Source organism: Wyeomyia smithii, chromosome 2, assembly GCF_029784165.1.
Source record: "Wyeomyia smithii strain HCP4-BCI-WySm-NY-G18 chromosome 2, ASM2978416v1, whole genome shotgun sequence".
NCBI lineage: Eukaryota > Metazoa > Arthropoda > Insecta > Diptera > Culicidae > Wyeomyia > Wyeomyia smithii.
The window spans coordinates 70,903,147-70,916,587 of NC_073695.1; the positions used below are offsets into that span (position 1 = coordinate 70,903,147).

The following is a 13,441-nucleotide window of genomic DNA, read 5'->3' on the forward strand; positions in this document are numbered from 1 at the left end:
GGAGCCAGGTTAGAACCGAGTGTGCGTGTGAACGAATGATAATGAACCCAGAGTTTCAGGCGGGTGGTCCACTATAAGGAATCGGTTCACTATGAAAAGTGCATGTCTGGTAAAGTTTAAAATAAACGACGAGTTTTATAAACACATTAAAGGGTCAAACGAATTTTAAAAGGTCAAAATAAATATAGTTTATAACTTGATAATTCACTTCATTTGCCAAAAACCTGTAATTTTGAGTATAGATTCAGTGTCATTGATAAATTCTAAAAATCAGTAAAAAACAGATATTAAATAAATAAATAAATAAATAAATATTTAAGTGCTTAAGTCCAAAATATGGGTGCAATATCATAAAATTTGATTTTTTTATAACTTTTCAAAACTCGGCATACTGACGTTTTTTGACATATTTAAAAAAAATATATCATTACTCTGAAACGCTCTGCAGCTTCAATGATAGCTTGTTTTTTTAGCCTCGAAGAAAAAGTTGATTTGTAGTTAGTTTTTATTACCTATTATAATATATAATATTGTTTTAATTTTCATAAAAACAATTTTTTTTGCGAAATTTGGTTGATTTGAGGAGTTGTGCAAAAACTACGTAAGCTGTTTTTGTAAAGAGGACGCCCTGTGGCGTTGCTTGTGGTTGAAGATCATATAATTCTGTTTAATAAAAAAGTTAGGGGAGAAGTGCTAAAAAATCATGAAAAATTAAGTCACGTGCTTTATGAACGTCTCCAAATAAAAAGTGGAATGGAGATTCGTGTTCAGCACCCCAAAATTAAGTATATACCATATTTTTGTCGTATTTATCGACACTTTTTTTTACTTGGCAAGCATTTGTATTAAGTCGTTTTTATTTGGAGACGTTCACTGTGCAATGCTCCGCGGTTTTCCTGACAGTTATGAAAAAAGCCCGACAAAAACTACATTTAAATCAAAACCGTTGCAGGAAGAACTGTTCAATCTAACATTAGAAAGCGATAGCATGATGTCATTCCCTTGGTGCATAGACTGCCGACAACTGTCAGAATAGGTATTGGGCGATCTCTCGTTGAGTGATGATGGGCGATTTTCTCTCCGATCTTACCGATTATCGAAATTAAGAAAACACCTATTCTTGAAATGATAAAAATTGAGTTCTCACAATTCACGAAAATTGAATTACCCGTACCCGACCAATTGAGAATTTTTCAAACCCGTACCCGACCCGAACCCGAAGCCTTGGTTTTTCAATTACCCGTACCCGACCCGAACCCGTAGAATATTTTTTGGCGTTACCCGAAACCCGACCCGAACCCGTCGGGTACGGGTCGGGTACGGGTTTCGGGTAAAAATACCCGTACCCGACCATCTCTAGTAACTACTCAAACTAAGTATACTTTTTTCTTAACACTAATGAACATCGCGATCGTAACTAGTTTTCGCGAAAAATTGACCAAAATGGGCTAAAACATGCCTCTTATGTGTTGCGTCTCAAACAATCCTGGTTTCCGCTTTTTTCTAGTTTCAAGGCAACTGCGTGTGTCAAGTTGTGCGCTCGTGTTGCCAGCACTATCAGCAGCAGGCTGCACTAGAATACAGACTCTGTTCGATTTGACCACGTTTTACTTTCGGCACTATTCAATTTTGGCACGGTTCGATTTTGGCACACATGAGCCATGGTTATGTTTAATCTTATTCTATAGTTTTAATTTTTCTTTTGAACAATTTAACCCTCTAGTGCCCAGTGCCGCCTCTAGACGGTCTTCAGTTGAACCTTTAAAAAGCTTCAATCAGTACTTAAAAAATGTTTATAAGAATTCATAGTGATTTTTTCGAAGTCCGTCTGAAAATTAACTTGGGCACTAGAGGGTTAAGTTCAACAACCGCCAATAGATAGGCATTTTGTCCTTTATGTTGCCGAAACGGATGACTGAAATCGGTAAAAAGATTCTGGAGATATGACCGGAACATGTTACGGTAATATGATGATCACGATCAAAGCAGTACTTAGTACCGTATCATGCCACTAATTACTCGGAAGTGTCATATCAAGTGTCTAGGTCTTTAGAACCAACATGCGGACCAGTTCTCGTTTCGTTCTGGATATTCCCATATTCTTGAGCCTAAATCCATCAAGCGACACCTCTAACGCCTTACAGCCCTAAAACTAGTTCATTGGTATTTATATCTATTGTTGAGGTGGTCATAGGCCACTAAAAAGTCATAGGAAGAAAAGCGTTTGTTTTTTGACATGCTTCGATTTTGCCAACAGAAAAAATTCTGACATGTTGCCGAAAACGAACGGGGTCTGTATTTTGATTATTTCTTTGCAGACCTCTAAGAAGAAAAATTATTCTTTTCAACACACGCCGTGTCAGAAACGGGATATTATGCAACTTTAATGCACCTCGGGTTTTTCTTCACCAAAAGTTTGTTTAGGGTTTAAGCATTCGAATAAAAGTGGTTTTAAAATATTCTATCGGGGAAAACCTAAATAAAATGAGTTTAAGGTTTTATTCAATGTTTTGTACATTTTTGTCCATTTATGGAGACGCTAGTAACATTGAAATTTATGGCATGGTAACAATATAAACAACGTGCGTGTATATGTGTGTGTACGTGTGTAAAAAGAGAGAGAGAGAGAGAGAGAGAGAGAGAGAGAGAGAGATTGAAAGAGATAAAAAAGGCCCTTGTTTGCCATTCTAAACAAGTCAACAAATGATCAATCGATGGTAAGTTTTAATAATTGGAGGCAAAAAAAAAGTTTTAATAATTGGAGGCAAAAAGCCCACTTTGGTTTGTTCAGCAGAGTTTTAGGCAACTTATGGTAAATGAACCCTGCAAAAAATTGAGTTAATTTTGCGAGTGGTCCATTATAAGAAAAGGGTCCAGATTAGTTTACCCTAATTGTCAATATCAAAAAACTTATTTCGGATAAAAACCCTATTTTTTAGAACAACATTTTTTTAATGTTTTTTTTTTTTCAGTGTAAGATCTCTCAGTGAAAGAAATCAATTTTGCCAATATTTGTCTATGTTCGAACCAGAATATATATCATATACAAAAAAAATGTCATGTTTTGGTAAACTTCGGTTTCAAGCGAACGATCAGTTTTACGACACCCAAAAAAAACCGTGGTTCATTTTCCTGAGCCGATATCACATGAACAGCTCTTGAGATGTTCGCCCATCCCTGACGGCATTGTCTTTTACCGCAACATTCATCATTATCACTAATTTAGTAACCACAGTACCAGTAACGTGAAACCGATATCCCCACGAATAAAACCAGTAGAGTCAAAGTTAAAAGCAAAATGGTTTTACTAAACTTAAAATCTGTTTTATTGTTTTGCTTTGGAATTGAGCTTATAAATTTCGCAAATCCATAGATTATTTCTGCGAAAGCTGATTAGCCTCAGGATATCCAATAATCCAATAAAATTTAATGTGCTTTGCAGCAATGAAAGGACTTGGACGGTGTTCGGAACAGACTATTGAAACTATTCACCACGACTTTGTTAAAAATGGATGAATCGTTACGTTTTTAAAACTCATGAAAAATATCAGCAGAATATTCCCAAGGCAGTCGACGCATGTAACAGCAGCTACATATGAAACACAATAAAAAAAACATCATAAACATTTTGAATTTTTTTTTTCTATCGATAAATGCCGTATTATACCTACTACTACACTGTACAGGTCCCCCTTTCCTCTCTCTCTCATACACACACATGCACACACTCACATACACACAAACTTTGTTTATATCGTTACCATGCCATATATTTCAATGTTCCTAGTGTCTTCAAATATGGGCAAAAATAGTCAAAACATTGAATAAAAACTTAAACTCATTTTATTCAAGTTTTCCCCGATAGAATATTTTAAAACCACTTTCATTTGAGAGCTTAAGCCCGAAACTAACTTTTGGTGAAGAAAAACCCGAGGTGCATTAAAGTTGCATAATATCTCGTTTCTGACACGGCGTGCAACATTGAATAATACCTTTCATCCTAATGCAGTAAATTTTCTTTAACACACGAAAAAGCAACCTTCTATAAAGATCTTAATTGAGAACGTTTTAGTAAAAAGTAAACTTCCTTTTATATTTACTTGCGCTTGCGGAAGATAGCTCACACTCACCGATTCCAAAGCAGCATTATTGTTAGTTTCCTACAACTACCTAGAAAAGATGTCACATAAAAAAATCCTGTATTTACAAGCTCGTGGGAAAATAGCGATTAAAAGTTGCAGTTTCAAGTTATTATTATTATTATTTATTTTTAAGGACCTTCTAACTATTCGTCATTCGGGTCCTTTTGCAGTTTTAAGTGAAAAATGTATATTTTGTAGAAACTTTGAAATTGTCATTGAAATTCAGGAACATGTTAACATTACATTCATATGTTTCAATTTAGACCATTTTAAACATTTATTCAGCAAGCAGAACAAGAAAAAAATTAATCAGTTTTAGGATACCAAAAAACAACAAAGATGCCATATTTGAAAGTCATCTGTCTCTTTCCTTCAAAAATTACCATGGCTAGCATGATAAACAACATTAGTCTCACTAATCGTTGTTTGCAAAATGTTGTTCGATTATGTTACAGTACGGTAATGAAAGGATGTGTTCATATGTTTAGTATCTAAATATTTTCTTACAGATGTTTATGTATTTTTTTTTTTAATTGATTGAACAAAAAACAAAAAAAACGAATTTTATCTGAACAAAGCAGCAACCTAATGCAGCTCAGAATTTAAAGAATTTGAAAGAAGCTTTTATCATTACAACATGGATATGAAAACCATTTCAAATGCCATCTACTCCTCACGACAATCAGAACGAAATGAGCAAAGGGGAAGCGAGCTTCTGATTGATTGACTGTGAACGATTTTTAACAACCCTCTTGTTGAAAAGATATTTTAATTATTATGTTACAGTTTTTCGCAATAATTCACCTGTCGATCAAGACATCGATGTTTGAAATCTGTTCAGGGGTAGTAATACAATAAGCACTTTAAAACGCCAAACTGAAACTGAAAAAAGTGGTTTTCCACTAGGCTGTTTACTGATCTACTACTCAATGATATGCCAATTATTGTATCACAAGCTTCTTCATTCGATCAAAACACTGGTGGCCAAAATCCGTTCAGCGGTAATCACATACTGGATGGAACATCCAACATCGTGATATACTGTTGCGTACAGAATTATTTTATCCCCGGCCGCACAGCGTAGTGTACGACACTCTCGGATTTATGCTTCTATACGACAGAAAAGAAGAAGGCAGTTCGATTGTCTTCCAGGTCACAACACGGTAAAAAATTGTCATGTATATTTCGAGAGATTGTGCACTTCACTCAATTCGTAACGAGTCACTAAAAGTCGAAGTGGTTTTGGATTCATTTTCAAGAGATTCACATTATTCAATAGAAATCACTTTCGAATTGCACCACGATTTTAATCTATTAAATTTGTATTTTTTGCACCCTATCAATGACAATACAGAACGAAATTGGCGTGTCAAGAAAATACTCGACGAATGCAAGTGAGTAAATTGTGTAGATTTTAGAAAAAATGTTATACCAAAATAAAAATCTGAATATGCAGTATTTGGGTATGTTGTTTATAATAACAAATAATTTCCGTAAACTTGAATGAGCAGCCTTTAAAATCTTTTTGAGCTTCGTAGCTTCTAGTCTCTGTATATTTTACTACTTTGGCGAATTGAATCCGAGAACCAATTTAAACTGTTATAACGGGAACCAGTCAATGGAGATTCTATACGACTAGTTCCCGTAATAACAGTTTAAATTGGTTCCCAAATCCACTCCACCAGACTGTAAATATAGGGACTATAGTTTTCATTTGGCTTGGCTGCACACAAATGGAAATCGAGTGCTACTGCACTGACTGAATGAGCAACCAGCGCTTAATTCATACTGTTGTAGTACTGTTGACTGTGCCAGCGTGTTTTCCTTCAAGACATCAGTTACGAACTTTCCGAAAAAGCTTTTCTTTCAAGACATCAAAATAGTCTAGGCTCATAGAAGCCAATATTAGTTGATCTATTGGGACGGGGAGATTCCGTCGATTTTTTTTTTCTTTTTGCCCCTGATATAGAAGTTATCATAGCAGGCAGTTGATGTCTATTCATGAAGTCTGTGTCAGGCGAACTCGCATGTGATTGGTACATTGTTCGTGGGAATTCGACCTTGAAACTTTTCACCAAGTTTCACTGTTTAACAATGAAATAATGATAACTGAAGAAATTGTCCATCATTTTATCAATCCAACGACATATTGACTATTGTGATTCGTCATGTGGTTACAGCAGTATTACCGTTTGAAATATATCAATCCAACGTTACACCTTTTAGTTTTTATTTTCCGCAGAATGTATCTCGATATAGTGCGGTAAGACGTAAGGGGCCATCCACATACCACGTGGACAGATTTTTAACGATTTTGACCCCCCCTCCTCCTCCGTGGACAACTGTCCATATAAATTCTAAAAAAATTGTATGGACCGTGGACATTAGCCAACCCCCCTCCCCCCCCCCCCAAAGCTGTCCACGTGGTATGTGGATGGCCTCTAAACCAACGTCAAAATAAGGGGCCATAACTATTTACGCATGTAACTCAAGTTACTCTTCGTCCGTCTCTGGCCAGCATTGAACCTCGAGACCAGCTAGGAGGATAAGGTTAGCAAGTTACTGCTGGTTTTAGGTACAATCGATCGTTTAAAATTGTTGAAAATAGTAAAGTCGTTACTTACAGGCCTGCCTCAAGGGGTTATATACCTTTTTGCTAGAGCAAAAAAAGGCAAATTTTGGAATTATTTTTAAGTGTGTAGCACCTTTTCTATTGCATAAAAATAGTCTTTTCTAAACTTTCTGAAAATTCTTTCAATCAACAACAAAAAAACACGTTTGTTCATAAGAAATACCAATTATTAGTGGAGTTTCCCCGAAACGTTGTATTTTTGCAGAGGTTTGCGGTGTTTACGATAGTGACCCAGCGGATCAACTGAAATCAAAAAACTAATTTTATTTCGGAATGCGAGGCGGTCGGTGTGACTGCTACGATGCTCACCGCTCGCGGAACAAATAAAAATCAAATCCAGCGTGTGCATGGATTGCTTGCAGTAAACTCTACTGTGTGTGGAGCTGATAGTACGCACTCAGGAGAGCCCGCCAAACAGCAGGAGTGTGCGAGCTTTGCTACACTGAACGAGGTTTTGATAAGACATCTTTCTTTTAACAAAATAAGTCCTTCTTATAGTGAAACCGATCAAAGAAATATCAATCCTCTCCAGGGAACTGTAACTGGCGATACTGGCACGGGGAACGAGGTTTCGATAAGACTCCTTTCTCTTGACATTATAAGTCCCTCTTAGAATGAACCTGGTTGAAAAGAAAGATTAGGTGAAGTATCTCTCCAGGGAATTGCAATGAAAAGGGGCTCGGTATAGTAGAGCAGTAAGCTTGAAATGGAAGGGTAAAACTCTCACTCATCAGCACGGATATAAATGATAAGCGCATCACTTAGGGCCCATCCAAATACCACGTGGACAGTTTTGGGGGGTGGGGGGAGGGTTGGCTAATGTCCACGGGCCATACATTTTTTTTAGAATTTATATGGACAGTTGACCACGGAGGGGGAGGGGGGATCAAAATCGTTAAAAATCTGTCCACGTGGTATGTGGATGGCCCCTTACTCCAATTGTGATACTGCCAATAATATTAGGTACGGGTTACAGAAAACACCTGGGCAATATCATGAATCCATACAGGGAAAAAAGTCATGTCACTATTTTTGGAAATATTCTACCTGTCGATCATGGCCTTGATGCTAAAAATTCGTTCAGTGGTAGAAAGGTTACGTGCATTTGAAAGCAGCAGTTTTTCGTGAGCCTGCTAAAATGAGATGTAGTCCAACGTTAAAAAAATATTTAAGGTAAGAACAATACGCGTAAAACTGACTTAGAACTCTTCAAGACGGAGTGTTTTCGCCTTTCATCCAGACCAGATGACGAGTGCAATGGTTATGGCAAAGGCGTACAAGAATGCAAGTTCCAATTTGTTCAGAACAAAGCTGGGCGAACCTCGAAAAATGATTTGTTTTGTCTGAATGCCTGGAGAAATCTTTAATTGCCAATCAATTCTTACAGATTTTTCCAAAGTGAAAACTCGCGAATCCGAATGAGTAAAGTCGAGATATCATAAAACATAAAACATCAGATATGCGAAAATCTTATTTGTGTTATCCTGGTTGTTTGCCTTTTTAGGTAAATGCATAGCAATCCAGAAATGAATTCAATGAAACACAGGAATGAAACTTCGAAAGTCAATAACAGCAGTTGTAGGAAATGTCCTGTAGTTCATCGTCAAACTTTGACAGCATGACAAATGATAAGGTAGCGGGAAGCACGTCAGAGAGTTGTGATTTTTGTGACATTAATAAAATTTCCTGTTTGTTCCACGACCGCTGGCAGTATGCTGCAGGACCTGACGCAAGCCAGATCTTGTTAGATTTAGCCAGTTTGCCAACTTGATTGGTCCAAATTCTAAGAATCATACTCAATAAAAATCAACAGCTATATCGCACTTTTGATTGAAGGTCAAGAGCGTTTTAACTAGATGAACAGCCTTAAAAAAAACGAATCAGTTTCAGTTTATGTGTAGAACGTAACAATATGCATAATATGAAAACATACGCACACCATTTTGGCTGCCTAATCCATACTGCTATGAATTTGCAGCGTTTTTTTTTTCTTGAAATCTTGACATAAACTACAAAAATATAGTCGATGTGGCACGACACATCGTAGTAGCAATACAAACGACCAAGGTACAACTTTCAAGTACCTTTAAATATAGCATTCTGGAGAGCCCTTGATTCGAAAGCAGCAAATACTCAGCCACATCAACTCGTGGGGAGACTCGTAACCAAACTAGGTCTACCAGTACCCGAGCTAATGAAAATAAGCTGAACTTTTGGCCTGGACAAATGAGCTTCTTCAATTTTGTTGAATAGCTTCAGTCATTTCACCCACGCTACATATTCGCAATCGCAATTTGGCCGTCGCGCCCATGTGCCATCATCACATGGAATCGGACCATCAGGACGAAGCTGACTACCGTTGATCACGTCATCACCGGCAATTGAATTAAAAGTATTCGATTAGGCATCGGAGCGAACGAATATTTTCTATGCAATATACAAGGTACAACCGAGACAGTCAGACAGTCACAGTCATGCAAGTGTATGTATTGATCATGCAGTGCGTTGTTACCTTATCAGTTACACGCTGAACTACCGGGCCATCAAGGAAAAATGTTTTCATTTAACTGCACCTTGTTCACTTCTTCTCCTGTAGCGACAACCAAATCTTGTACTCAGTGAAAGAGTGTAAGAGATATTTCACGCAAAGTCATTTGTGCTTAAAATGCTTTTTCTCAGATTTTTTTCATTCCTTCATAGAAAAAAAGTATTCAATTTATCCTTAAAAATTTCTGATAGAAATTTGATATAAAATCAATATGTATTTGTCTCAAAAACTTATTTTTTATATTTCTAATTTAAAGTTTAATTTTTCTAGTTTTTATTTAGCAAACAACACAAAAGTGGAAACGGAATCAGGAGATCCGTAAAAAAATGTAGTAACTTTCTACGACTGTAATTATATAAAAACTAAAAATGTTCAAAAAGAAAGATTTCATGCGCTTGCGTTCAAGACGTTCACGACTTTTAAGGTAAAAAGAAACAGATTTAAAAATTTTCGGAAATTTCCCCTATTTATGTCTCTGTCCAAAACTTCCAACTCACACAGTCACCAAGAAATGTGTAAGGGTGCGGGCAACGGTTTGGTGAATTGGTGAAAACCGTCTTGAATGCTATAAAATGCTGCCACCGAATTTAATTTTATATAAGTACTGCACATTTAGTGGACAATCTACGAATATTCAATTAAAAATTTCATTATGAATTTTACAAAAATAGGAGTTGATACTTCATGTCCCTTTGCCACGCTACATTTAAAACTAGAGCGGTGATGGTGACGCTTTTGGAACTGGCATTGCGTCGTTCGTAGCCTTAATAAGTTCAAGAGTTAATTGAACGCGTCAACATTGTCGATGGTGTTAATTGTTGTATTCTATACTGGAATGCTGAACGCTTGTGCCAATACGAAGATTGAAAACAGTTATGCGATTGAAACTATTTGTTCGCAATGTGATATTGTATTGAAACAATCAAATCAACTGTTCTAATTTTCAAGTTTAAGATGAATCAGTATTGTGCTGAGTCAACATGCGCCGCTCAAGTACCTTGAAGTTTCAAATTTAATAAATCTGTTGATTTTATAGCCTACCAGAAACGAGCTAACGTTCTCATCAAATATAAACTTTTGTACCCAGAAAACATACCAACATTTTTAACTACCAACCTACATTTCCTAATTCTGGACAACTAACATTAAAATAACAAGTAGAATCGCAAAATTATAAACTCACCCTTTCCAGGTTCTGAAAGTACTGCCGCAGGAAGGATATCGGATTGTCCGGGCGGGCAACGCAGAGCTGCACGATGCAGTCCTTGAGAACTCGCTGGATTCGGTGCGTTTGGATGTAGGCCTCGCACTCGCGTAGGCTTTGCTCCTCCTCCAGCAGAGACGCCATAATTGCTGCTGTGATTTCGTGATTCCTTCTCCTGCTGGTACTGCTGCTAGAATCTAGAGCTAGATTCGTCGGGGGTTTGTGCAGCTGTCGGGCAATTTTTGAGCGATTTATCGGGTAAACCCTTTGTTAGTTTATACGAGTGAATGTAAACAATGTAACTTAATTTTTTGCTAAAAAAATAAAGACACGCTTTCACTTCAGTACGAAATCGATGGAACACTTTCCAAGTTTTTTAATTTTAATTAGCACACGGGAATAACACCTTTGGACACTACTAATAAGAACACGATTCAACTCGAAAGGCTATACAAAATCGCTCACAAAATGAAAAAAAACAGTTTCGTTTCTCGACGCCAGATTGCAAAAAATACCAAGCTTTTGCAGTTTACGTGGGCTGCACTGCTTCCATCCACGATCACTTTGATTGATGCGCTTTCACGTAGATGAATGGGCACAGCTTGCTTTTTGATCGCTGTGTGATTGATTAACGATGATGATGTTTTGTTGTTTCCACTTGTGGGCGAATTTCCCTCTGTGACAAAAGAAACTGAATCTGGTACTTAAAAGTAGATGCTACTAGTGCTACTGGTGCTACTGCAGTTCTCACACGCCTAGCTGATGGGGCTGGGACAGTGACGATGTTGCGAAAAGGGAAGAATATCTTGTAAACGAAACGTCACACTCTACCATTATAGTATGCGTATGTGTGAATTCGGGTTATTCGCGTTGAAAGAGATTTTGAAGGCTGTTCGCACCTACGTGAACACTCATATGTAATTGTCAAAATGTGCGTGATGACAAAAGTATTTCCTTCCTTCTTTTTCGCATGCAAAAACCAAACAAATATCAGCAACACCGTCAACGCGAATGAGAACTACTTTTGTCAAAGCAAGTGTTGCCATAATCTGCTTAAGCCATAATGCTTTACAGATATGAAAAAATATAGTGAATCTGAGTTATGTTTATCTAACTCAATATTTCTAGCGTGAGATTTCAAATAGACGTAGGGGAGGAGCACCAGTTATGGCAATACCTAAAAAATGTACCAGTTATGGCATGAACCAGTTATGGCCTATGGAGTTCAAATGGAGTATATATTGCCATAACTGGCTCGCCTACCCTATGTGAATACGAAATCAAGGCAACGATTCGCCCTCATCGCGAAGTAGTCCGGATATTTTTACAAAGAAAATAACCAATCAATCAAGTTAAAGCCTGTATTACACACTTTGACCAATGGTCAAATATTTGACCATCTGACATAATGGTCAAATTTATTTGACATCATGACGGTTGTTTGCCCGTGTTTGTCACATGTAAAAATTGGATAGTGACAAACAATTATCTTTGACTAAACTTTTATCTGTCAAAAAGTGACAATTATTTGACCAAGCGTCAAAGAGTGTAATCCAGCCTTAAGATGCCTGTTTTAACTGAAAATCGAGATTGTTTCAACTCTCCTCGAGCCTTAAACAATCTTTTAGGAAACGGCCACCATTACTTGCACAAGCAGAAATTTATCTAAAGAAAGGGAGCAATCAAGTAGTCTATTCTAAACCTAAAGTGACCAGACGTCCGGTATTTCGCGGGACAGTCCCGCGTTTTAACAAAATGTCCCGCGTTCATCTGAAGTGTACAAAAAAAAAGTGTACAACTTTGCCTTTGCAAAGTTCTGCGGTTTCAAAAAAATTGAACCACCTGATGTCACATATTTTCATTGGGACGGTTGGCGGTATGTCTTAAAAATGCATGAAATGTTGGGATCTGGATAAACCGGCTTCCTGGGACTTGGAAATTCCCGAGTTGGGCCAACGGAGAGTTTTCTAGCCCAAAAAAATCCTCAAAAAAGACCAGGGAGTCAATTTTTTCGATTTTTTTAGATAACATCAGATCTTGACATTTTTGCATTATTAAAACGTTTGACATTAAAAAATTTGATACTGACAACCGTCCTAGTTCCAGTTCGATATCGAAATGAACATTTCATGAACTTTATCAGTCAAAATAGGGACGCTAGCGCTGATGTCGGAATGCAAGATGCAGCGTGACAACGGCAGCACGTGGTGCTAGTGTTACAAACGTAAAGCACTGATATAAGCCGAACGATTATTTTATTGAAAATTTGTTCAAAGTGTTATGTCTGTTAGCCTGTGCTGTGATCATTTCGAGAACAAATTATAAACGGGGTCTACGATTTACTAATATATGTATGTGAAAAGTTATACAATGAATAGTAAGATTCGAGTCTCAAAAACTATACAAATAACTGTAACTTGTGCTGCCTTTACTTCGATTCATTAATATAGTAATAAGTACATCAATTTTATGAAGGCAGCAGAAAAACGAAAGAAAACATGCCGTACAAAACATTTATCGAAAAACAACTGCAATGTATTTGAAAATAGTAATCATCACTCAAACGGCCAGGCCACCAGCCTTCCAAAAACAGTAGTATTTTCGCAGACAAACGTCCAAGGTGAATTACCAACATATGTAAAATTTCATAATACTAGCTGTACTACCCGTACAGATGAGATTTTTTTTTGTTTTGCAATAAGGTCATCATGCGATGCTAGTGTACAGTAGTGGATCGGATTTCGGGTTTGGAAAACATCAAACCCGACCGTCTCTAGTGTACAGGTAATTTATAACGTATATCTGTTGAATGTTTACAGGAAATTTTCGATTAATATTGTTTTTGCTTGAACGTCTGTTTGTAGTATTTTGCTTCCAATGCTAACTCACAATTTCTTCTAGAAAATCTTGTCTTG

At 37.0% G+C, this 13,441-nt stretch overlaps 1 protein-coding gene across 3 annotated transcripts in view; it reads right to left on the reverse strand.

Moving 5' to 3' along the window:
• Window positions 1–11,333, reverse strand: part of LOC129719448 (cAMP-dependent protein kinase type I regulatory subunit) — an 80,712-nt gene extending 69,379 nt beyond the window's left edge. For all 3 annotated transcript variants that reach the window (XR_008727212.1, XR_008727213.1, XM_055670752.1), the window contains exon 1: window positions 10,506–11,333. Coding sequence is in view for 1 of the 3 variants with exons in the window: in XM_055670752.1 (XP_055526727.1) it covers window positions 10,506–10,670 (165 nt within the window). In the remaining 2 variants the exon portion in view is untranslated. The remainder of the gene's footprint in view (window positions 1–10,505) is intronic.
• Window positions 11,334–13,441: the final 2,108 nt, after the last annotated feature.